Here is a 23,083-nt window from a genome sequence, read left to right on the forward strand (position 1 = left end):
AAGAGCTGAAATATAATTCAAAAAACCCTCTGAACCTAAGAATGTATGGGTACGACCACGATACAAGGACGATGCCTAACATTTCTGTGCTAGCTGCTGCGGTCACCTAATGATGTGTTGGTTCCTGCAGGAGCTGAAGGAGGACAACCAGGTGCTGCTGGAGACGAAGTCCATGCTGGAGGAACAGCTGGACGCCAGCAGGACGCGCTCTGACAAGCTGCACCTCCTGGAGAAAGAGAATCTGCAGCTCAAGTCCAAGATCCACGACCTAGATTTGGTGAGATGATGGATATATTATGGATCAGTGTTACCGTGTCAGTGTAGTTTGATGGGATCATTACTACAGAGATGATTCAAAAACAGTGAGGGGAGTGAGACGGAGAGCCTGATGTTTAAATTAAAACAAATCTGTTATCTCCAGGAGCGGGACTGTGAGCGTAAGCGTATGGAGGAGCTGCTGGAGGAGAACCTTGTGCTTGAGATGGCCCAGAAACAGAGCATGGATGAGTCCCTGCACCTCGGCTGGGAGCTGGAGCAACTCTCCAAAACACCAGAGCTGACTGAAGGTACGACACGGCTGGAAATGTTTAAGTTTATCAAAGGTAATGAACATGTTGAGTTAGAAACATCCTGCAGTTGTTGGTCACCTGAGTTGGACCGGGTTGAAAAGCCTCAGATGGCAAACACACACTCATTGGCTCTTGGCCCTGGCATCATCCCCGTGACCCTTGTGCATTTGCCAGCCTCCACTGGGTTTTCCTTCCACTTGGTTAAGACCTGTAATTAATATTCAGTGGCTCCTGAAGGATAATCTGTGCATTTGGATCATAAAAGCTGTTAAGAGGTTTAACTAGCCAGGGATCGGGTTAAACACTTTGTGTGTGGGGGGGTGGTATTGTTTGTGAGAATGGCACTTTAAAAGCTTTACAGGCTTTGCATTAATTAAATGTTTGATGTAATTACTGTAACCCCATTGATATCAGCGTCTTGATTCTAGCGACGTAAAAACACTGACGTGCCTTTTCTTGCTGTCATTGATTCAGCCCCTCAGAAGTCTCTGGGCGAGGAGGTGAACGAGTTGACCTCGAGCCGCCTGCTGAAGCTGGAGAAAGACAACCAGACGCTGCTGAAGACCGTGGAGGAGCTCAGAGGAGCAGCCAGTCAGGACACCGTGAAAAAACTGGCGAAAGTCGGCCAAGAAAACCAGAAACTGAACCAAAAAGTAAGTAATTAACGTATTCGTAAAGTGTATTCGCGCTATTTGTCCTCAGTGGGGTAAGAAGTGAGGACTCGTTATTTCCTTTCCACATTTCCTCATCTCACATTGTTGGAAAAATGTTATGAAATATTTAAAATGGTTTAAATATTCACATCATCACCATTTTCAGGTGGTGTCCCTCAGGGATTAATTCTCGGTCCGGTGTTGTTTGTAATTCACATCATTGCTTCTGGTCTTCACTGCAGATAATAAAAACGTCATATCTGACAACTTGATAGACTTAACTTGTTATTTTAAAGGTTGTTGACCTCAGATAATATAAGAACATGGAAATTCCATTAGTCATCTTTAATTTCATATACATCTAACAATTAACAAAGCTGCCAAGTGAATCATAATAATAGAGAAAGTTGTGTGGGTGGATAAATGGGTCATGCTGAAAGTAAATGCAGTTTGAATTCAAGTTAAAATAAGAGATTAGTATTATAACCGTTTCTAACTGGAACAATTTTGTAGTTTCATCCTCTGCCTCTTATCGGGGTCACCACTGGGATTAGCATATTGGACCAGCACCCCCTCTGTGATATATCGCCCCAACACTTGGCTTTAGACCTTTTCACACAGTGGCAGAGATAAATAAAAACGAGAGAGAAGGAGAGTGTATAGAGAAGGGAGGAAAGGAGGATGAATGCAAAGCTGTAAATCCACGCAGCCCCTTCTCCTTTTCTTTCCCGGTCTGTGACTCTCCAACGCCCCTTGCTAAGAAAAGTCTCTCAGCTATTTTCAGAAACATAAGCCTGTCTCTGTTCCCTCTGAAGAAAAAGCATGAAATTGTGTTTCTCTGTCTCCCACAAAGAGAAAATCTGAAGTGTTCTCCAGTCTTGAGGTCCAGAGTCATAACACATTAAACTGTGACTGCAGCTGCTGGTTGTTTGCGTTTCTGTCACAGGGTAAATCTGGGGACAAGTTTCAGGCTCAACAATAGTTCACTGGGGATGACGTGTCCTTTTGGGGACTAAAGCTGCATCCATGTTTTAGAAAGAGCCGCATTTTAGGGAAGTGGTTAAGGTTTTAACAAGTAATGTTTATGATGAGGATTAGTCTTCAGGAAATGAATGTAAGTCTGTGTTAAATCCATGAAAAGTGTGCTCATCAGATATTCAGTTTTTGTATCTGAACTTGACTCAAACCCGAGGCAGTTATTGGAAGTGGCACAGAGTTTGTTTTAGTCACACATGGTCATTGCTTGAGTTCCCCAATTACAGATGTGTACAATGTAAAAGCCTAGTCGTGTTTGGTGTGAACACAACATTTAAAATCAGCTCAGCCAATGTGAAAGGCCCGACCCCAACAATTGTGTGTTTGTTTGCTAGTTGCAACAGAATGAGATGATATAAATATGTTTGTATCTTTGATTAATGATTGCACCAGCTTCTCTGTGATTGCAGAACAAAGTAAGTGATGGGGGAAAAAATCCATGAATGGTGCATTAAAGATGACAGAACATAATCATCAGTCGTTGCTGATGCACCATCAATTAACATAATGAAGACAGTGCAGCATTGTGAAATGCATCTTTGTCTGTGTGCAGTTGGAGCAGCTGCAGACTGAGCTGACTGCAGACAGAGACTCTCTTCGCAGCGCCGAGTCGCTGAGCACCGACCTGATGAAGGAGAAGGCTTTACTGGAGAAGACTCTGGAAACACTCCGGGAAAACTCTGAGAGACAGGTACACACACACGCACACAATGATTTAATTCTCATTCTTGAAGTATTGAGGTGTATGAGATAATTATTTCTATGTAATTCTTCCTTACTGCTTCGACTGATTCCACCCGTTATCTTTGCGATGGCAGAGGAAGTCAGCTCATTAGCTCTAATATTGTTTAGAGACCAACATCTTTGAGAATAACTATAATTACATCACACGCTCATGTGCTCTTACTGTAGCTGTGTGCTGGGCAGGCGTTTGGTCAGATACAGACAAACAGAGCTTTGAGCGTGTGCGTCACGCCGGCCGCTCACTTCACAAAACCACCATTGATTCTCGTTGCCAGAAGCTCAGAGAAAATAACATGACTGAGCTGTGTAATTTACTCCAGCCTGTGCTGAGGTTCCCTGAGAGCATTTTTTGTTCCATCCACATTTAAGTGGAATACAACTTTTTTTTTTTTATAGACTACTCAGATTTCTGCCACTCGTCATGTGTCTGCTGGGACTTTGTAGCTGTTTACACCCAAATCTGACACCTAGGATACATTTAATCATCTCATTTGTGAAATCCAACCTTGATGAGCTGCAGAGAAATCACAACATGCTGCACTCACAGATCACACAGGGCAGTTCCGTCCTTGTAATCATTGCAGCGGCTGTGGCTCAGGAGATCGAACGGGTCGTCCACTAACCAGGTCGGTGGTTCGATCCCTGTCTCCCCCATTCCGTATGCCAAAGTGGGCCAAATACTGGACCCCAAATTGCCCCTGACAGTTGTGCCAGAAATGTATGATTGATTTATGATGGAGAACGTACTAAATCATACAACCAGTGTCATTAAATCAAGCTTGGCCTCTTAAATAACAGCACTAATGGAAAGATTTTTCTTTAAAGTGGAGGAAGAGACATGTCTAAGTAATAACTCCTATAGTGTATAGGTCTTAATCATTTGTATTAAACGTGACCCTGGTCATTAAAACTCTGTTCTCCAGCTGAAGGGTCTGGAGCAGGAGAACAAGCACCTGAGCCAGACGGTGTCGTCTCTGCGTCAGCGCTGCCAGGTCGGCGCCGAGGCCCGGGTCAAGGATGTGGAGAAAGAGAACCGCATTCTCCACGAGTCCATCTGCGAGACAACCGCATCAATCAATAAGATGGAGTTTGAGAGAAAACAACTACGTGAGTGACAGTTTGGTTTTCTTTCGTTCTCCAGCCTTTGTTTTGTCGTCATTGAATTGTCTTCTTGCTCGCTTTGAATGCACGGGATCAACATTTCGGTCGTTTGTGTGTTGTTTGTTACGCAGGTAAGGAGCTTGAGGTGATGAAGGAGAAAGGTGAGAGAGCAGAGGAGCTGGAGATTCAGATGCAGAAGATGCAAAGAGACAACGAGATCCTGCAGAAGAAACTCGCCAGTCTCTCGATTACCTGTGAAAAGGTCTGTTGCATTTAGCTTTTTGCCTGGTTGCTATTTGGAAATGTGTTTATAGCAAACATTAAAGCATCTAGTACTGATTTGAAGCTGTGAGAGCAGCATAAGATAAAGTACGTAACCACCACCATCACTTGTTGTGTATGTAGGTGTCCTCTCTGGAGAAGGAGAATTCAGAGCTGGAGGCAGATGGCCGTCGTCTGAAGAAGAAGCTGGACGCTCTGAAGAACATGGCCTTCCAGCTGGAGGCCCTGGAGAAGGAGAACTCCCAGCTGGAGGAGGAGAACCTGCAAGTCCGACGCTCGGCCGAGAGCCTCCGGTCAGCGGGGGCCAAGGCGGCTCAGCTGGAAGCAGAGAACAGGGAGCTGGAGAGCGAGAGGAGCCAAATGAAGCGCAGCATGGAACTGCTCAAAGCCTCGTCCAAGAAGACGGAGAGATTAGAGGTAAGAGTTCAGCACTGCAGGACATGCAACAAGTATTTTTTTTTACAATTTTAGTACCCAACGAATGTTCCTGAAGGTAAGTTACAGGGGTCTGGCGTACAGAGGCATCAGGGAGCGGCACAACTAGTTCACGAATGCTTTTAATATCCTATTTCTGGCTATTCCTCTCCCAGGTGAGTTACCAGGGCCTAGATACGGAGAACCAGCGGCTGCAGAAGGCGTTAGAGAACAGCAGCAAGAAGATCCAGCAGCTGGAGGTAGAGCTGCAGGAGGTGGAGACCGAGAATCAAACCCTCCAACGCAACCTGGAGGAGCTGAAGATCTCCAGCAAACGCCTGGAGCAGCTGGAGCAGGAGGTACGGAAAAAAAAAAGTTTTGCATGCATGTAGCAGACAATAATCACAAATGGCAACCAGAAAAAAGGCTGTTAGGGTTCAACATCCACTGGAAAGGTATCGGGTGTTTTACTGATAAAGCGTATAACATTTGGTTATTTGCCACTTGAGCCACTCTTGTAGTTCATTCTGATAAAATGTCAGCATGTTTCCCATTAGATCTGGATTATCCCAGATTATTTGTCAATATGGATTTTTGGCCCTTTGTGTTAATCCGTGTTAATTTTTATCCAAACATGTATCTACAAGGCATTTAGATTAAAATCTAATCCCACCAAATGATGTATTATCCATCTGTTCTCCATTATGTCCGGTTATTCCCCCAGAACAAGACTCTGGAACAGGAGAGCTCCCAGCTGGAGAAGGACAAGAAGATGCTGGAGAAGGAGAACAAGCGGCTGAGGCAGCAGGCCGAGATCCGCGACTCCAAACTGGACGACGGCAACCAGCGCATCTCCAGCCTGGAGAAAGAGAATCGCACCATGGGCAAGGAGATGATCTTCTTCAGGGATTCCTGCACGAGGGTCAAGGACCTGGAGCGAGAGAACAAGGAGCTGGTCAAACATTGCACCATCGATAAGAGGATGCTTGTGGCACTCAGAGAGGTGAGCGGAGCTTTTAGTGTCAGAACAGAACTTAAAGGAATATATTTTTTAATGAAATACAGATGCATTTAAAGAGTGTATGTGTGTTTGTGTGTGTGTGTGTTTAGGAGCTTGTGAGTGAGAAGCTGCGGACTCAGCAGATGAATAATGACCTGGAGAAACTGACCCATGAGCTGGAGAAGATCGGACTGAACAAGGAAAGGCTGCTGCACGACGAGAACTCCAGCGACAGGTATCGACTCTCAGACACTCACAGAAGCCACTTTGTTTACTCTTTTCTGCGACGGCTCTTTAAACTGTTTCAGCCTGGAGCCCAAAATAGGAACTTATCTTTGGCTCTGAATCATTAAAAGTGATCAGTACAAGTGGGACGCAGCATAAATCAGGTCTGTGGCTTATTTTAGATCAGAGTCGAACGCAGAGTCATCCTGAGGGAGATTTCAGAGCCAACATCACCCCACCTGCTAAAACCTCGCCAAGCATTCAGCTGGCCGTGTGGTGAAACATGACCTGTATTTAGGATTAGAGATGTGTGATCACGCTTTCACACACACACACACACACACACAACACACACACACACACACACACACACACCCAAGCCAACTCAACCTTTATTCTCAGGTTCAGGCTCCTGGAAACCAAACTGGAGTCGTCACTGAAATCATCGTTGGAGATTAAAGAGGAGAAGATCGCCGCCCTGGAGGCCAGACTGCAGGAGTCGTCCAACCTCAACCAGCAACTTCGCCAGGAACTCAAGACGGTAAGAAAGACGTACGCTTCTTTCAGACGTGCACCGAACTCTGGACATTTTCCAGAGGGAACGCAAATGTCAGAGTCAGTTGAGAGAACAGCAGGAAATGGTTCTTACACATGACAGAGTCACAACTGAGAAGGATTCAAACAGATGCAGAGGAAGATGTCGACTTGGAAAGACGACGAGATTCAAGAGCTTTTGGTGATAAGAACCAAAAGAACCTGAAGAAGAAAAACATGTGATTTCTGCAGTGATTTTACTCGTCATCTCCGGCCTCCTGCTGCTCCACCCAGGCGCCACCCCTCACCTGAATATATCACCTTCCTGTTGTATTGAACACGTCTCCTGCTGTGTTCTTCATACGTGAAAGGCAAACTCCATAGAATGTCTGGACCCGACTGTCCGGACATTTCCTGAGCTCATGTCTGAAATAGCCTGCACAGAAATCCATAATAATAACAAGCAGTCAAACACTTGCACAAAACCAGCACCGCCGCAATACCGACACATCCCTTAAACCCCCCAAATGCCCCAAACAGCACTAGAAAGAGTGAAAACACTGAGGGGGCGTCTCAAGGCCGATGCATTATTTACTCACCCACTCTTCCACTTCTATCGGTCAGTTTATCTATTCATGAGGTGGCAGGAGTCTGGGAGAGGTGGAGTGCAGCATGTCTGCTTTCCTCTAAGAGATGTTTTGTGTTTTGAACTTGTTGACATGAATCCAAAGCTCAATTTAAGGTGTGTATGGATAAACTCTGGATGTAAACTGTAATGGATCCTGTCTGCTGTTATTTGACCATCATTTAGGTCACACTGTACGAGAAGTAGTCTATTTCCTACTCTTTGACATCATGAATTTTCATGATATTCATGTTGGAGGTGTTGATTTTAATTTACTAAAGGGCCATTTCCTGTTTGTCTCCCTCCAGGTGAAGAAAAACTATGAAGCGCTGCGTCAGAGGGAGGAGGAGGAGAGGATGGTGCAGAGCTCGCCCCCTAGAGGAGGAGAGGAGCCCCAGTCGTTCAGCAAATGGGAGAAGGAGAGTCACGAAACCACCAGGGAGCTGCTGAAAGTCAAAGACAGACTCATCGAGGTGGAGAGGAATGTAAGTGACCGTGATGTCAGGAGATGGTTTACAAAGCTTTGTATTTTCCCTTAAGTTTGAGATCTTATATATGTGTGTGTGTTTTCTTTTCTTCCCAGAATGCCACGCTGCAGGCTGAGAAGGCGGCGCTTCGGAGTCAGCTCAAACAGCTGGAAACTCAAAGCTCCAACCTGCAGGCTCAGATAGTGGCGCTGCACAGACAGACCGCCTCCTTGCAGGAGAACAACACCACGCTGCAGACACAGAACGCCAAGCTGCAGGTAATATCCCCACTCATCCTTAATAACACTCAGTGTCCAGTGAATAATGACCTCACAGTAAATGACCGCTTCCAGAGAAACGAATGCATTAGATACAGAGAGAAAAGGCTGAAAGCACAAGCAAGCAGGGACGGGATGGTGACCACATTTACACAATTAACAATCATAAGACTGCAACAGAATCCGAATAATCAGGCTACATCTATGGCTCACACACACACACACACACACACACACACACACACACACACACACACACACACACACACACACACACACACACACACACACACACACACACACACACACACACACACACACACACACACACACACACACACACACACTATGAACACTAGGTTCAGAGTTGATTCTTGGCACAAATCAAACCTCCAGGTTGTGGCTGCACTTGATCATCTTGCATCATCATTGAAATTCTACTGTAAATTATTATTTCAGAATAAAGCTTTGACAAATTTAATTATACAGCCCCAAATCCTTGTTTTTTAAACGGCTTGATAGTATTTTTCTTTAATGCACAATAAACTTATATCGGAGCATTTGTAAGATAGATATCTACAATAAAGATATGACTATACTCATCATAGCATTTAATACAATCAAAGATAAATTCCTGTAATATACTGTATGTGTGTATATATATATATTTCAGTTATACACGACACAGGCTGCTCTCTGTAATTCCCTGTTGATACAGTTGTCAGGCTGCTCAGCTCCCTGCTGTGGATTTAGACTTGTTCTCCCTGTTTGGCAGCGATTCAAACCCTTCTTATGGGCGACAGGGTTTGCACTGACCCATCAGAAGCTTCTAGCTGTTTCCGCAGGTTGTTCTGTGTCTCTTGATGTGGAAAGTGTGTGAGAGCATATGTTAGACAGGTGTGTGTGTGTGTGTGTGTGTGTGTGTGTGTGTGTGTGTGTGTGTGTGTGTGTGTGTGTGTGTGTGTGTGTGTGTGTGTGTGTGTGTGTGTGTGTGTGTGTGTGTGTCGGTACAGAAAGTGTGTCAGCACCTGTTTGTGTGTGTGGGTGTGTCAAAGGTTCAACACTCTATGATGACTGAAGGGGGATTTGAGACGAGGAAATCACTGTGACCACAAAGGAAACATGAAAAGAAACGGTTTTCCTGCTGGTTTTCTGTCAATGTCCATGACCACAACAAGAGAGAAGAAACCAAATAGAGACATAGCGCCCCCTATAGACTTAAACAGCAATAAAGTCTACTTACAATACCTTGTTTTTCTTTGGTGTTTGATTTGAGGAGCCCAGTCATTGTTTTCACAATCCATTTCCCTCCGTACTCATCCCTTTTTTCACCTCTTCTTCCAAACCTCCCTCCTCACTAAATTCTTCTCCTCCGTTGTCTCCGTCAGGTGGAGAACTCCACCCTGAACTCGCGGAGCGGCGCCCTCATGGCCCAGAACGCCCAGCTGCAGACTCAGCAGAGCAGCGTGGAGGGCGAGCGCGAGGGAGCGCTGAGGGAGAAGGAGGAGCTGAGGTCCACCTACGAGCTGCTCCTCCGCGACCACGAGAAGCTGGCGGCGCTGCACGAGAGGCAGGCGGTGGAGTACGAGGCCCTGATCGGGAAGCACGGGGGCCTGAAGACCTCCCACAAGAGCCTGGAGCAGCAGCACAGGGACCTGGAGGACCGGTGAGGGGGGGGCGGGCACACGCTCAAACAACCACACCACTTTGACCTTCTTTATCTTATGAGGGGAACCACGGAACAATCATTAAAATCAACCACGCTCAGGAACTAGAGGAACAAGAGGAATCTGCACACCCCTATGATAATGAAAATATATCTGCTTTGTGTTATTTCTTTGTGTAACAGTTTGTAATGTGTGTTTTCATGAACGCAGGTACAAGCAGCTGCTGCAGAGGAAGGGGGAGCTGGAGGAGCTGGAGAAGACCCTGAAGGAGCAGCAGGAGAAGATGGCGCTGGAGAATCAAACGCACAAAGACACAGCTGATCAATGCAAACTCCTCAAAGAGGAACACGATAGGTGGGATTAACCTGCGTCTATATCTTAAAAGTGTATAAATAACAATATGACTCAACCTTTAAAATCTTTTATCCCATTTACACTCTGCATTAAAATGCATATCATTGATCGTTTAGTGCTTGACCACTAAAATTTTAATGCACACTACTATTGCAGCCAATTTATAATAATGAGGATAATAATGATGATTATTATTATAATATTACTATAGAAGGAATAAGAAGAAACTTTACTTATACATTTCATCCTCAAAGTTTACGTTAAAGCTATTAAAACATTTGTGATAAAGCATTAATAGGAAAAGAAAAATAAGTTAAGCTAAGAACAGCCTCTTAATTTTTTTTTATAAAGAGCACCTCTCCTCTCTCTGCAGACTCAACAGCACCCATCGTCAGCTGGTGAGGGACAATGAGAACCTGCAGCTGGACCACAAGAACACAAAGACCCAGTTGAACAGCGCCAAGCTGGATCAGACCAAGCTGGAGGCCGAGTTCTCCAAACTGAAGGAGCAGTTCCAGCAGCTGGACATCACCTCCACCAAGCTCACCAACCAGTGTGAAGTGAGGAGAGACTTCTTCTCATCTCGTCGCGTCTCTCCTCTTTTTTTATAAATTTTTTATTTACATTATTTCCAAACGTGTACAATAGCCACGATCAATAGGTAAACAGCTTACAAGCTTACATGTACACTGAGTTACTCATATCCCCATTCCCTCCATCCACCTGTGCACCCAGGTAGACAAGACAACACAAAGACAGAAAGTTATTATCATTATTAATAATGATTATAAAATTAACAAGAGTGGCAGAAATATACATAACTGCAAATTTCAATAATTTTGAAAGTTTATGGTGACGTTGTCCAGTTATTCCTCAAATCTAGAAATGTCTAGTCTCCTCTCCTCTCCTCTCCTCTCCTCTCCTCTCCTCTCTCTCTCTAATTCTACAAACAGCTTCTTAAGTCAACTGTGTTGTGGATGGTTTATTGTATTTGAGCCAGGTATCGGAACATCTCTTTAATGTGTGTGTGTGTGTGTGTGTGTAGTTGTTGAGCCAGCTGAAAGGAAACCTGGAGGAGGAGAATCGTCACCTGTTGGATCAGATCCAGACTCTGATGCTGCAGAATCGCACCCTGCTGGAACAGACCATGGAGAGCAAAGACCTGTTCCACGTGGAGCAAAGACAATACATGTAAAGCACCTTGTCTGTTTGAATCCCAACAATATGTTTTTAGATTTGTTGCATTTTCACTCTCGTCTCACCTCTTCTGTTTCAGAGACAAGCTAAATGAGCTGAGGAGACAGAAGGAGAAGCTGGAGGAGAAGATCATGGACCAGTACAAGTTCTACGACCCCTCACCTCCACGCAGGTAAACAGCAACTTCATCAAGTTACATCATTAAAAAAAGATGTAGTTTGTTTGGCCTGTGGTGACGCTGGTTCAGTGACGCATACAAATCAGTGTATCGTGTGTGTGATGTAAAACATCATGTCTGCTTGTTGACTCTTATCTCCGAGGGGAAGGAACGGCAGAAAACGCTCCGACTGCAGCTTCAGGAAAGAGAAGCATCAAATATTAATGGTCTGCAGAGTTTTAAACGTCTGTTTACTGCAGGGTTTTTATCTTGAGAGGCTGAAATCAAACCTGAACACACAGGAAACAGATCAGACAGTTAAAAAGCTTCCAACATCTATATTCCTTTTTATTAACCTCGTTGCTCGTCTGTTTCCCGGTAGAGTCTCTGTCTCACTCTCTGTCTCACTCCTTGTCTCGTCTCTGCTCCGTAGGCGCGGCAACTGGATCACTCTGAAGATGAGGAAGCTCATAAAGCCGAAGAGCCGCGAGAGGATGCGCTCGCTCACGCTGACCCCGTCCCGTTCGGAGTACGGCGACGGCTTCCTGAGCTTCCCCCCGGACAGCCAGGACAGCTCGTCCATCGGCTCCGGCTCCAACTCGCTGGACGACACGCTCACGCAGAAGAGGAGCAGCAGTGAGTACAGAGAAAACCACATCCACACAAACACAGGACGCAGAACCAAAGATTCAAAATCAGCATAGTTACAGTTTCAAACGTGACTGAAGGAACTTTTCTGAGCATCAAGATAAATGAGACAAATCTGCTTTACAAGCATAAAACACTTCAAAATAAAGTTTTGAAAAAGTTGCTCGGAAGTTCCTTTTGATGCTGAGTGTGGTTTCACTGACACATAATAATGACCCACAAATTACAAGACAAGTGTGTGTGTGTGTGAGTGTGTGAGTGAGTGAGAGAGAGTCTGAGTGTGTGTGAGAGAGAGAGAGTCTGAGTGGGTCTCTCTCCCTCTAACTGCCCCTTTGCTTCCTTATCTCTCTCTCTCTCTCTCTGCGAAGGGAGGAGAGGGCAGCACCCCGTTGCCCAAGGGCAGGGTTCCACCAATGGTATGCTGCGGATGGGAAGGGTGGGCGGGGCTTGTGAACCGACTATAACGTCTCTCAGGGCATGTTTTCGTGAGTCCATCGTCTGTGTCTCTCGACCGTCCTAGAGGTTACGGCTGAGCTGTGCAGCGGCACAAGGTTGACTCCAGCACAGAACTGGTCCAGAAAGTGGACGCTCGGTGTCTGTGACATTATGTAAGGGGCCACTAAAGTATAGTTTTATTTTGAAAAGCTGTCAACCCGCTGATCTGTGCAGTTCACCTGTAAATGAGACAGAAACGCCCTCTAACGTAGCAGCGAAGCTATTAAATGGTGCAATGCAATGCAGCTCCCTTCAGTCAAAGCCACACGTTAGAGTCCAGGTTGGTCACATTCACTTGTATAGGATTGTGTGTATATCTATAGGAGCTAATTCATGTGATGAGCCCGTTTTACTTTTCACACCAGTGGGAAATCACAGAAATTTGAGACGAGTATAAAATATTCCAGACATTTTGAGAATAATTTCGTAATATCATGGGAATAAAATACAAATTTATAGGGAAAAAAACACAATATTGGATATATAATACATAAATTATGACTTTTTCTTAATCTTTTTCCCCCTTTGGCTGAATACTCCGTCATAAATAACAATAATAAAATACTTCCTCTGTGTTTCCGGGGATCGTCTGTACTCACTGATGCTGCTCACCTGCCCTTTGACCCCTCCACTCTCCTGATTGCACCGTTTAATGCTCTCCGTCTTCTGTGTGTCATCTAGGTGTGGTAATGTTGTTGTTGTTGTTGTGTGACGTGTGTGATGCTTTGAAATCGGTTGTTAATGCGAAGTACAGCACTCATGAACATTAACATGTGAGTGTTTGTGTGTGTGGCTGATAGACTGTGTGTGTGTTTGAATAATGTGTTTACGTTATTATATTTGTTTGCATAATGTGTTTTTGTAAAAAAAAGAAAGAAAGCCTGCCCTTATGAGTAATATTCAAGTCTGAGGTGAAGTCATTTCAATATTTTATTTATTAATATCATTATTATTTTCTTTAGAAATCTATTTCTATTTTCTTTATTCTTAATTAATAAGTGCATTAATAAATAAACTGGTCTCAAGGGTTTAAAAGCAAGAAAATGAGAAAAGTACAAGCTCATTTCAGCTTTTTTTTCCCAGATCCATTCATTTATACTAAAATTGTTAATATATTTCCATTAAATAAGCGTATTTAAGTGGTATTAAAGTGTATTTGTATAGAAATGGAATATGACAGGTGACAGCGTGTGTCAGGTTTGTGTCTGTGCTCCAGTCGAGGAGCTCAGCTCTCTCTGCATCCCCCGGCTCTCTGTTATAAAACATTAACCACATCCCTCTGTTCTGCCCTCCTTTTTTCTTTCTTTCTTTCTTTTTGTTTTCTTTTCCTCCACCTCCTCCGGGAATGTGCTGTCGCTCTCTCTCCACCCTGTCTGTCTGTCCGTCCGTCCGTCCTCTCTCTGTCTGTCTGTCTCTGGCTGCGCTCTGTCAGCTATAAGAAGGCTGCCTTTCATGAGGAACAGATCCAAGGACAAAGACAAGGCCAAGGCCATCTACCGGCGCTCCATGTGTAAGACCGCCGTTAGCCGCCACGCTAGCCTCCCCCCCCCCCGCCGCCTCCTCCTCCTCTCCCTGTCCTTGTCACACTAGGAGAAACAAAGAGGATCGGTCACTGATCTCGCTGTGTGTCTGCAGTGTGGGGGTGTGGCAGTTTCACGTTTCAAACCTCCTGCAGCCACTCGTTTGGATTTCCTCACATTTAATATTCATCCGATGTCTCCTAGAGATGAAGATTTATTAAAGATTCAAGTTTTGTTGCATCGTAGTCGTAGCCCCACGCTGCATTTGGTGACATCAGTGACTCGTCCTTTTTCCTAGTAACCTTAACCCCTCCGTCTCCTCCTCCTCCTCCTCCTTCGTCTGCCGCCTCCACCTCCTCCTGTAGAGTATCTACTCTTTTATCTGCGTTCACCAGTGTCACTTTCCTTTCTCTGCTAACAAGACAAACTTCACTAACTGAGTGTGAAAACAAAGCTTGAGGGTTGGTCTCACAGAACAAAAAGCATCATGGGTGAATTCTGTCTGTCGGTGTTTCTCACAGTTTGACTTTCCTCTCTCGTAGTTCTGAGCCTCGTCTGTTTCAGTTTAGTGATTGTGGGGAATCACTCGGCAACGGGCAACTTATCAGGCAGCTCTGTCTTGTGGTTTCTTTTTGTTTTATGTAAACCGAATGAAAGGCTGTGTGTGTGTGTGTGTGTTCAGAGAAGCGAGTGGGGGTTTGCCTTTCATGCGCCTGTGCTGTGTTCGCTCCATCTTTGATTACAGCATGACTCTTAAAAAGAAAATCCACCAACTGCCTGATCACCGCCGCTCACACTCACCATGGAGGACTTGAAATGGAGCCTCTCTCTCCCTTTTCCTATCTCTTTCTCTCTCTCTTGCTCTCTCTCTTTCTCTCTCTCTTGCTCTCTCTCTCTCTCTCTCTCTCTCAGCCTGCTGCATTTCAGATCTTATTCTGCTGACATGGACTCTCTGAGGCTCAGATCTTTTATGTACATGCTGCTGCTGCTGCTCGGAGCAGCTCTGCATGTCTTCATGCTTCTCTACCATCACATACAGCTCAGTAAACAAAGTGCATAAAGACAACGGCCTTTAAATGTGAACAGCTCAATAAAGAAATAACTATCTGGCTGAGATGTTGCAGGAATGAAGGAAGAAAAACCAAGTGGCTGCCATCTTTATGCACTAACTATTTTTATTTTTTGATTATACTCTGCCTGCATGTGGCGTGAGTTCTGAAATGTTGAATGTTGAATTCTTCAAGATTAATTTATAATGACATATCAAGATAAAACCTACATATATACTACATGAAGGCACTGAGAACAAGATAAAGCTTGGAAACCTCCCGACCTCCAGCTGAATAGATTTTTAACTGTCTGCAGGACCTAGGAAATTGTAGATTTCATTAGAACCATTTTGCATCCCCGAGTCACTATGTCCCACAAACTGGATGCAAAATGACTCGGACATCACATTTAAGAAAATAGTTTTATCGTCTGATCTGTCAAATGGATTTCTTACAAATCATTTGGCTTCAAAAGCTTAGACATTACTCAAGTGGAGATAAGATGTATAACTTTATTCTCTCCGTCCGTTCAGCCATGAATGACCTGCTGCAGACCATGGCGGTGGCGGGCGGCCCCGGGGCCCAGTGGGCGGGCAGTATCGAGAATCTCGAGGGCGCTGAGGCCGGAGAGGGCGGCATGACGGGGAACAGCAGGCGCGGAGGGCAGCGCATGAAGGAGCTCGCCTTCTCCACCAACGCCATCGACTGTGCGGCCCTCACCCTGCCCAGTGCGGGGCGCAGCAGGGCCAAGCACCGGCTGCAGGTCAAAGGTCAGGGTGCTGCTATTATAAGGTGTAAGAATAGATCGATGGGTATGTTTGGGATGAATGTTTCCCCTGTAAACATATAGTATAATAGTGGACGTCTGAAAATTCCTCTGATGGTGGTGAAATCGTAAAAAGCAGATGTAGCATCACTCTGGTCTGTGTTTCAGCAGGTAATGTCTCCTGCGAGGACGTTGCCTCCGACGACCCAAAGAGTCAAGGTAAGACTCGACATCAAACTGTCAAATGAAAAGGAACCTTTTAAAACCAGGAATGTGAAAAGACTTGAAAAGCTCCTAAAAAAAGAAAAGCAGGTCATGTCCCCGGTAGGTTTAATCTTCGGGCCGCGCTCCCGCTCTTCGATTAAAACCTGATCTACAGCTGGAAAAGCAATTTTTAGTGGAGAGCAAAAGAGCGAAGGGAGAGATCAGCCTCCATTGAAAGGAGGATTGACTCCACTCCAGGCTTTAGGGTGTTATCCAGGGCCGTTAATCTGTTGTCAGGCAACTATCCATCAGTTCTGTGCTGCTTTAATGTCGATGACCCAGTTGTTAAACTGCCACACAACTACTGACACACATTCTTAGCACTTACACTAAGTCTGCACCCTAACGCCATCACTGCTCTTTCTTTTAAACTATTTCTTTTATTAGATTAAATATGTTTTGTTCCCATCTACTCAAACCATTAAACCTGCATGGTCCCATGTGATCGTCACATTGGTTCCACAGGGCATCGGTGTGGAGCATTAGTGCCGAACCCGGATGCTACTTAGCTGATTATTTCCCAGAATGCACTCATAAAATCCAATACTGCCAGACGCATCGTTCCGGTGCATCTCTGTAATGGCTGGAGGAGACTGCCCTCCACTCTCACACACCGGACATTACTTATAATGTATCAGCCATTACCTCATCCACTACAGATGGTATTATACGCCAAGTCTTAAAACCATCTCTATGTAACTTTAACTGGGCAACAGCGCCCCCTGCAGGCACACATGGTGATTAATTCTGCACAACTGAACAGTGGATATTACCCACGATCCCCAGCTTCCTGAACCAGAAGAGTTGCCGCTGTGCTTTAGGATTCTTCTTCTTCAGGAACAGGCATTACTCAACATTTTCCCCATTTTCCCAGTGACTTATTCATGCATCTTGATAAAAAAAAAAGGCATATTTAGGGAGCTGGTATTTATAAGTGTGTGAAATGTGGTGCAGCTTGATTGAATCTAAGGACACTCTGAAGTTATTCTAGTTCATGTTTGCATCTGTGTGTGTATCGTATCAGGCCTGCGGGTGTGTAGCAGTGCTTTGGCTCTGCATCCTTCCCCTGTGGAGCGTTAGGTACAGAGCGCCCTGTAGCATCTGTAGTAAGGGACAACTTCTTGGCATTGAATCCGCACTGAGCCACGGTGGTTTGATACCGATCAGTGATGTGAAGGCTCTTTTTAAATCGTCATTCGCAGTCACCCATGTCCTGAAAAAAGCAGTTTGAGATGATTTCACAGTCTCTGGTTTCCTCTCGACAAACACAGGAAAGAGCAAAGTCTTTTTCCTTCCTCTCACTTTCTACTTCTACCATTTCTCCTTTTATTACTAATGATCTCCATCGGCCTGTTATCCAGCCCCGGGTCTATCAGTTCTCCTTCCCCCTGGATTATGGCGTCCTGTTCCTCTCTGTCAGTAGCTTTCGTTCCGACCTCTTGTGGATGCGGCCTGGCACTCGGCCACCCTCCTTGTCCCTGTGCCTGGCAGCTGCCATCTGCTGCCCCAGCAGGAGGCGTCCTCTCAAACTGTCGGCGTGTGCCTACGTGTTACTCTTTGTGTTGCTGCACGTCGTAGACGATACATGGATGTGTATATGCAACCTAACTGTGTGTCTATTGGTGCGTGTGCATGTGTCTTCCCTCTTATCCCTCACCCAGCCACCGCCAGACCCTCCAGTCTCCATAGCAACAGGACCACCAGTAGTAATAGTAACAATAACTCCCACCTCACTTCTCCTCTAGAGGGCAAAGGTACGCACCACCTTCCCTTGATCCCCCTCCTCCCCCTCTCAACCTCTCTTTCCATCCTCTTTCACTCCCTTTGTCTTTTTCCTAAATGTCTTTATTTATCTCTCTATGGTTTAAAAAGTCGAGAAAAGCTTAAATCTCAAGCAGCAAAAGCAAATAACATTAAAGTATTATTTGAGCATTTTAAAATACATTTCTCTTCAATTATCAAATACATTACTTTACATATTGGGTAAAAATATATACCGTTGTAAAAGCAAAATGTCTCCATGGTCTAATCAGAGCTCCCGTCCCCACAGGCACGTTGAACGGCAGCCTCAGCCGCCCGCACAGCGAGAGCAGCGGCGAGTTCAGCCTGAGCTTAGACCAGGAGGTGTGGTCGAGCAGCGGCAGCAGCCCCGTCCAGCAGCCCACCTCCTCGCGCTCCTCCCACCAGAGCCCCCTGCAGCTGCGCAGGTCACTCGACCCGGCCGGCGCCGCAGGGAGCCCCGGACAAACCCAGATCAGGAAGACGGGATCCCCGACCAACGAGGTGCTCTCCCTGCAACAGTTCCTGGACGAGGGCATTGATCCTGCAGAGGTGAGGCCTCGAACTTTCTGTTCGATCAAAACTTGCTCATGAAGTAGACTGAACTCAAGAGATTCTCAGCTATGACCAGGCTGGTTTGCAGATATTCCATTTACAACCTCAAATGACAGAGAAATGCAGCAGATAGAGATTTTTGGAGTCAAATGAATGAATATATACTTAAATATTCAACAAAAACGTTCTTTGATAGAGCTGTACACCATGTGTTTGATGGTGTTGTACTATTCCTCTGTCTTCTGTAGTCTGGCAGTCAGGAGAACCTCACTGTGGACTCGCCTCGCCTCTCCACCTCCTCCGAGCACGTGCAGAAGGAACGCACAACTACCACAAAGGGCCGCGGCATATTACGCTCCGCCAGCGGGAGAGCGGCTCCGGTCAGCTCCGAACGCCCGCCCAGATCCACGGGACAGCCGGGGCGCCCCACCCTGCGGAAGGCGGAGAGCACCCGCGTTAGAGGCTCCGTCCCAATGCGCTCCAGCCTCTCCTCGCAGGGCAAAGCCACGTCCGTCTCCGAGCGCCTGGACTCGACCTCCTCCACGCTGCCCCGTGCCAGCAGCGTCATTTCCACGGCCGAAGGCTCCACGCGCCGCACCAGCATCCACGACCTGCTCTTGAAGGACAACCGGCAGCCCGTGTCGGTCGACGTTTCTCCTCCCATCGCCTCCACCAAGGCTGGGGTACGCTCCAAGCCTACAGCCAGTGAGTACCCCCCCGACAGCTCCAACCTAAAGGGACCCCTCATCACCACCGCCCCCCTGCCCAAGTCCCTCAGCTTACCCTGCCATAGCTTGGAGGACCCCGACCTCTCCACCCTCGAGTCCTTCCTCGGCCCTTCCTTCACCGTAGAGTCCGTGTTCATGGACTCCATTTTTAGCGAGTCAGGGGGCAAAAACCTCCCCTTCCTGTCTCTAAACCCCACCCTAGTCAGCAACATCAGCGGGCCGCCTGTTACAAATAAACCCCCACCTGCCGCACCCGTCCCAAACCACGACTCCACCCAAAACCAGACCCCTCCCTGCCAATCTAACGGCCAAACGAGATCCGACCCGGCCAGTCCGGAAGCCTGTAACGAGGGCGTCGACCCCAGTCAGGAGAATAATTCGGACCAGTCACTGAACCCAGAGGACAACCAGTCCCTGTGGTACGAGTACGGGTGTGTGTGAATGACGAGGAGGGTCCGGCTCGCTGATCCGACTTAAAGAACGGATGGACAAATCCTCCTCCTCTGCATGTGTTTATCAGAGCACTGTCTGTCTCTGTGTGGTGGATTGGTTTCCATGGTGCTGACCGGTGATTTGTTTTGTTTTTATTTTATTTTTGTCACCTCCTCCTTTTTTTTCTGTCCCGGACTTTGAATGTTCCTCCGTCCAACAGCCGTCACCACGTTGTCCTCATCCGATCTGTGTCACTGGCTAACAACCATCGTCTGCTTTACTGGGATCTGTTCATATTTCTGTTTAGAGCTTGAATGGTGAATTAGCCTCCAGAGACTCAGCCCCAAAAGTAAACCAGTTAAAAAAAATCAAAGCATTGCAATGTGGGACAAATAATATATTCACTTGTGGTTTTTATCATAATGTTTTATGGGAGTGTTTTTTGTTTTTGTGTGCTTCACTTACCTGCATGGCTTCGTTCTGTCTCAGTCATTTTGATTCCTGTGATCAAAATGATCCTCTTTTTGTTTCCTTTGAGTGTGAACTGTGTGTGTTTTGTTGTACATTTTCTTGTATTTTCTTTTGCATATATTAACTGGAGACCTTTTGGACGATGGGCTTCGACCTGGTTGACTTTGTGGGCTGGTGACAAAATGATGCAGCTTCATTCTCTGAGCGGAGGACTGAGTTCAGTGAAAGTTCACGGTGACGGTAGAGGAACAAGAGGAGAGCGATTATTATGCTTCAGGCACTTTTTGACAGTTACAGACACAGGGAGGCGTCAGAGTAAGATGAGGATAGTTTTGTCTCATCGTTGTGGGAATGAAGCTCCATCATTTCTTTGGGTATCTGGAAACTTTAAACATCCCGACGCACCACACCTAGAGAATGGATATTATTTGATTATGTATTTTTCGATTGACAAGATCTTGTACAGATTGTTTTAAGTTATAATCAAAGACGAGCACTGCGTAACGTGCTGACGCTCATGGAACCGTCTGCGTCTGGATCCTTATTTATTTCTGCTTTTTGTTTTGTTGTTGCTTTTCACTTTGCAGTGTCCGTTCTGAAGTTGCATGATTGTATTTATCTCGAATCCAGACGTTCAGGCTGGTGCGAGGAAGATGAAAATGTTCTGCTCACTGTCCACAGATGTAACATGAACATTGCCTTTGTCCTACAGATGAGGAGGGCAGAAAGTCTAAGAGCAGGAGCGGGGAGCAAAGCTGCTAAACCCTGCCTCCCCCCCCCCACACACCCTGGTCTGTCTGGTAACATGCTGTGAGCGCGTGGTGAGTGAGTGCTGCCCGAGCGGGAGGAATAAGGGGTGGTGGTGGTGGTGGTGGGGTGGGGGTGCAGCATGGTCTCCATGGGAACCTAAAACATGGTGTAACAGATGTCGTCCATCCTGCCGTGCACTTGCCTCCCCTGCTTCTCTAAGCTGTTTCCCACCCCCCCACACCCCTCACTGTCCCGTCCCACTGTCCCTGTGCTGCCAGACGCCTGCACAGAGTCTGACGGGACCCGGTCTGCATGGCATATGGGCCGTCTCTTCCCACGCTGCTCTGAGTGGAGGAACACTCGAGCTCCCAAATCCCCCAGAAAGAGGAGTCCCATGACTCCAGCCGCTCCGCACCCCTCCTCCTTGAAGTTACATGTGTCCCTCTGCTTAAGAAAAGTAGTCCCATTTACCGCGTACTGTGGCTGCATGGCTTTGGTGTAGCGCTGAAATCCCTCCTCCCTTGACACTGCATGTAGACCCAGGCTGGCTGCTGTCTCCTCTTGTTCGTCACTCACAATCTTAACTGAAACAATTTCTGACTTTTAACCTTCTTCTTTCTATTTTCCTCCACCTGTCCTCCTTCACTTTTTCTAATCTGTGCCCTTCTCTTTCTTCTCGGACTCTTTCCGCTCCTCTTTGCCTGCCTGGGACTCAGAGAGAGAGGTGGCCTTGGAGCTGTGTGTCTGAAGCCTAGTAGAGTTAATCTGCTGAGACCGTCTACAGTGAGAAAAGATTGTATATCCCAGTTTTTTTTTTTTTTTAAATCCAGGACACTTCAGTAGAGAAAAGTAACCTCCTGCTCTGTTTTGTTTTTCTTCCTTGAATCAAGGAAACGGCAGAAAAATACTAGAAAATGTTGCGGTGACAGTTTTTTTTTTTTCTTCCTCTGAAGTCTGCTGTGGCAGATTGCACTGCCACGTGTCGGACTCTGAGATGTGCACTAGTCTCTGCGGACTAAGGTTAAAGTGCCAATGTTCACTCGACAGCCAAAAGGGCGATTTTCAAACCAGACTGATGTCTCCATGTTGGACCTTCTGTGACAGCCGGACCTTCTTCTGCCCGATGCCATGATATTTGAAATAAATATTGCTTTTTTTTTTTTCTTCAAACGGGCGACACAAAACTCATCACTTACTGCGGATCTTACGAACCGTTTTGCAACGCATGACAGCACAACCATTTCAGACTCAATCTGCCATCGTCAGACTGACGAATCACAATCTGCATGGAGCAATCAATCCATCAATCAGCCAATCATCCCCCTTCCTTTGTCCGGTCAAAGGTTTGAGTCCAGTGGGGATTTCTACTCGCCAGGATGCCAAAAGGACTGGAAGCCATGGCAGCTGTGTGATTGGCGTGTGCTGCCTGCCAATGACGGTTGTGTGATCTGAGAGAGACTTTTTGGGGATTGTTCCAGGTCACCTATACGACAGAGAAACACCCTTCATCTTAGCTTAAATTATATATATATATATATCATCATACAGTAGCTCATTGATCTAATCACACTGCATCATCTCATCTATCGCTTCCTATCCTGCTCTGAAAATATTAGTAAAGACAGTAAAAGCACACTGACACCATCACAGTCTCTGGTGTGGACTCTGTGAAGCACCGTTCATCAATGGGACCGGACCACTGGACTGTAGGTGACCTGTAACTCGCCCAGTGCATTTACAGAACGTGCACATTTCTGTTGCTGTGATGTTGAACATGATGGATGAAGATGAAGATGATGAGACCCAGTGTTTTTCTCCTTTTCCACTTTTACATAAACCCATTTGATGTAATTAAAACTCATCAAGACGAATGTGTGCCGTGTGTTTAATGCCCAGTTGTCCACACTGTTCCTAGTGCTGCAACAAGGTCAGTAAGGAACATGCAAACACTTGCATAGTCCATGCACATGTAGAAAAATGTCCTTATGAAACATTTGATGACAAAATATGCTTTTCCATTTCATATTAAACTTGTGCAGTATTCTATTCATTTTAACATCTTTGAAAGAAATCCTACCGTGTTGCATCTTTGCGATGTTGTAGTGTTGAATCACACTCAGCTGCCAGTTTATTAGGAACACCCAGTTAAAACAGGCCTGCAGTCAATTCCACCTTCATTATGGATTCATCAGTTTTTGTTGAAACTCTTCAAGGTGTGAACATAACTTTACAACTATTTTGGAAGCTGTAGGTTGTGGTGCCATTAAATTAAAAGTGGTGGAAAGTATCCGAGTACATTTACTCAGGTGTTGCACTTCAGTACA

The 23,083-nt window shown here is 45.9% G+C and overlaps 1 protein-coding gene across 11 annotated transcripts in view; it reads left to right on the forward strand.

Annotated features, from left to right (window-relative positions):
* Nucleotides 1-22,630, forward strand: part of LOC118118904 (girdin-like) — a 60,920-nt gene extending 38,290 nt beyond the window's left edge. Inside the window, exons 11-39 of one of the 11 annotated variants that reach the window (XR_007034754.1) lie at nucleotides 131-277; nucleotides 422-566; nucleotides 1,044-1,222; nucleotides 2,811-2,948; nucleotides 3,925-4,108; nucleotides 4,234-4,364; nucleotides 4,508-4,801; nucleotides 4,975-5,157; nucleotides 5,523-5,801; nucleotides 5,909-6,033; nucleotides 6,426-6,564; nucleotides 7,491-7,667; nucleotides 7,766-7,927; nucleotides 9,316-9,593; nucleotides 9,805-9,948; nucleotides 10,322-10,508; nucleotides 10,994-11,139; nucleotides 11,225-11,317; nucleotides 11,736-11,938; nucleotides 12,319-12,366; nucleotides 13,878-13,955; nucleotides 15,548-15,784; nucleotides 15,949-15,999; nucleotides 17,706-17,798; nucleotides 18,095-18,375; nucleotides 18,627-19,083; nucleotides 20,722-20,830; nucleotides 21,476-21,542; nucleotides 21,650-22,630. Coding sequence is in view for 8 of the 11 variants with exons in the window: in XM_047342326.1 (XP_047198282.1) it covers nucleotides 131-277; nucleotides 422-566; nucleotides 1,044-1,222; nucleotides 2,811-2,948; nucleotides 3,925-4,108; nucleotides 4,234-4,364; nucleotides 4,508-4,801; nucleotides 4,975-5,157; nucleotides 5,523-5,801; nucleotides 5,909-6,033; nucleotides 6,426-6,564; nucleotides 7,491-7,667; nucleotides 7,766-7,927; nucleotides 9,316-9,593; nucleotides 9,805-9,948; nucleotides 10,322-10,508; nucleotides 10,994-11,139; nucleotides 11,225-11,317; nucleotides 11,736-11,938; nucleotides 12,319-12,366; nucleotides 13,878-13,955; nucleotides 15,548-15,784; nucleotides 15,949-15,999; nucleotides 17,706-17,798; nucleotides 18,095-18,375; nucleotides 18,627-19,547 (5,043 nt within the window). In the remaining 3 variants the exon portion in view is untranslated. Of the gene's footprint in view, nucleotides 1-130; nucleotides 278-421; nucleotides 567-1,043; nucleotides 1,223-2,810; nucleotides 2,949-3,924; nucleotides 4,109-4,233; nucleotides 4,365-4,507; nucleotides 4,802-4,974; nucleotides 5,158-5,522; nucleotides 5,802-5,908; nucleotides 6,034-6,425; nucleotides 6,565-7,490; nucleotides 7,668-7,765; nucleotides 7,928-9,315; nucleotides 9,594-9,804; nucleotides 9,949-10,321; nucleotides 10,509-10,993; nucleotides 11,140-11,224; nucleotides 11,318-11,735; nucleotides 11,939-12,318; nucleotides 12,367-13,877; nucleotides 13,956-15,547; nucleotides 15,785-15,948; nucleotides 16,000-17,705; nucleotides 17,799-18,094; nucleotides 18,376-18,626; nucleotides 20,533-20,721; nucleotides 20,831-21,475 lie in introns of those variants that run through there. The other 10 variants (XR_007034753.1, XR_007034755.1, XM_047342333.1 and 7 more) reach the window with 10 other exon arrangements.
* The last annotated feature ends 453 nt before the right edge of the window (nucleotides 22,631-23,083 follow it).

The sequence above is a fragment of the Hippoglossus stenolepis genome, chromosome 12, assembly GCF_022539355.2.
Source record: "Hippoglossus stenolepis isolate QCI-W04-F060 chromosome 12, HSTE1.2, whole genome shotgun sequence".
Taxonomy (NCBI): Eukaryota; Metazoa; Chordata; class Actinopteri; order Pleuronectiformes; family Pleuronectidae; genus Hippoglossus; species Hippoglossus stenolepis.